Source organism: Penaeus monodon, chromosome 28 (genome assembly GCF_015228065.2).
Source record: "Penaeus monodon isolate SGIC_2016 chromosome 28, NSTDA_Pmon_1, whole genome shotgun sequence".
Classification (NCBI taxonomy): Eukaryota; Metazoa; Arthropoda; class Malacostraca; order Decapoda; family Penaeidae; genus Penaeus; species Penaeus monodon.
The window spans coordinates 34,742,817-34,744,014 of record NC_051413.1 but is presented as its reverse complement, the minus strand read 5'-3'; the positions used below and the strand labels follow the sequence as shown (position 1 = coordinate 34,744,014).

Sequence of the window (1,198 nt, the reverse complement as noted above, 5' to 3'; positions counted from 1 at the left end):
AACGACTTGTCTTGCCAAGAATCCTGTCATCTGTTTCTGTTTCCTCGCTCCTTGATGACTCGTCTGGGCTACTGTACTGGCTCTGCTCATCTGACATCCCTGCCTCCTTCTCACTCTTCTCCTCACCCACTTCAACTTCTATGTCCTTGGTTTTTGCTTTTGTCAAGCAACTCCCATCATCTACATCCTGTTCTTCTTCCTCTTTGGCAAGAGCAACTTCTCCTACTGGAATGACTGTAGAGAGAGTGGTTTCAATCTGCCGAATCACCTGACCATCCACTTGATCCTCAACTTCTGGCATGGTTGCATCGCTTGCAGTCTCACTGTTGCTCACACTGTCCACTACGTCTGTATTCTCCTCCTCTCCTGAGCTTGGAGAAGTGCTCTTGTTGGGGGACTCAGGGTCTCTCCTCTTTTGAATGCTCTTTACTGATTGCGGCTGCAGCATTGAATCTTTAGTGCCAATCACAATCCAATCACCAGTCTGTTAAGAGAATGAATGAGTGAGTGAATGAAGGCTATGTAGGTGATTTAAGTATCAGAGGTAAAGATAAAAACAATTACTAATACTAATCAAAATATTACTAACAAGAATAATCATCACAAAAAAATTCAAGAAAAACAATCAAACTAACTTGTCGTTGGTTTTCTTGACTTGGCCTAGGAATATCATTTATCTCAGCTGCAAGATCAACCCCAATAGCCACAAGGGATCCTATTGGGAGACAACATATATTATTATTCACTTTTTTGTTCAGGGAGTCTTCTCTCAGCTGCATCTATTTACTTTAGTTATTATTACTCTAAGTGCTGGGTTTCTGTCCAAACTTGATACTCCATTATTTTCCATTATGACAATAAAAGGAGACTGATGGCTTGCAATGTTAATTCAAGGCAGTACTTTATCCATTACCACAAAGAAAAGTATGTAAATGCAAGTTTGTATAAAAGAGCCTTTATCACCTTGTCTACTGTTGGTTGAAGATGGAACCTGTGGCAAATAGTATGCTGTATGTTGCTCTGTAGCTGCATAAGTAAGGTGGGCAGGATGTGACAGCAACAGGAAACCAAAGACAGCTGCCACATCTCTCACACGGACTCCAGGGGACCCAATCCCAAATGAGGTAATCCCTGGAGGAGAGTAAGTCAATAATGGTATTAATAATGTGCAAGGCTGTAGCCAATACCTAGCAATTAT

The 1,198-nt window shown here is 41.4% G+C and overlaps 1 protein-coding gene across 1 annotated transcript in view; it reads right to left on the bottom strand.

The window, feature by feature from the left end:
* The window catches only part of LOC119591544 (lysosomal-trafficking regulator-like), a gene marked incomplete in the record, with an annotated part of 91,173 nt that overhangs the window by 13,933 nt on the left and 76,042 nt on the right, over nt 1-1,198 (bottom strand). The window contains 3 exon segments of the mRNA XM_037940294.1: nt 1-484; nt 636-715; nt 964-1,131. Coding sequence (XP_037796222.1) covers nt 1-484; nt 636-715; nt 964-1,131 — 732 coding nt within the window.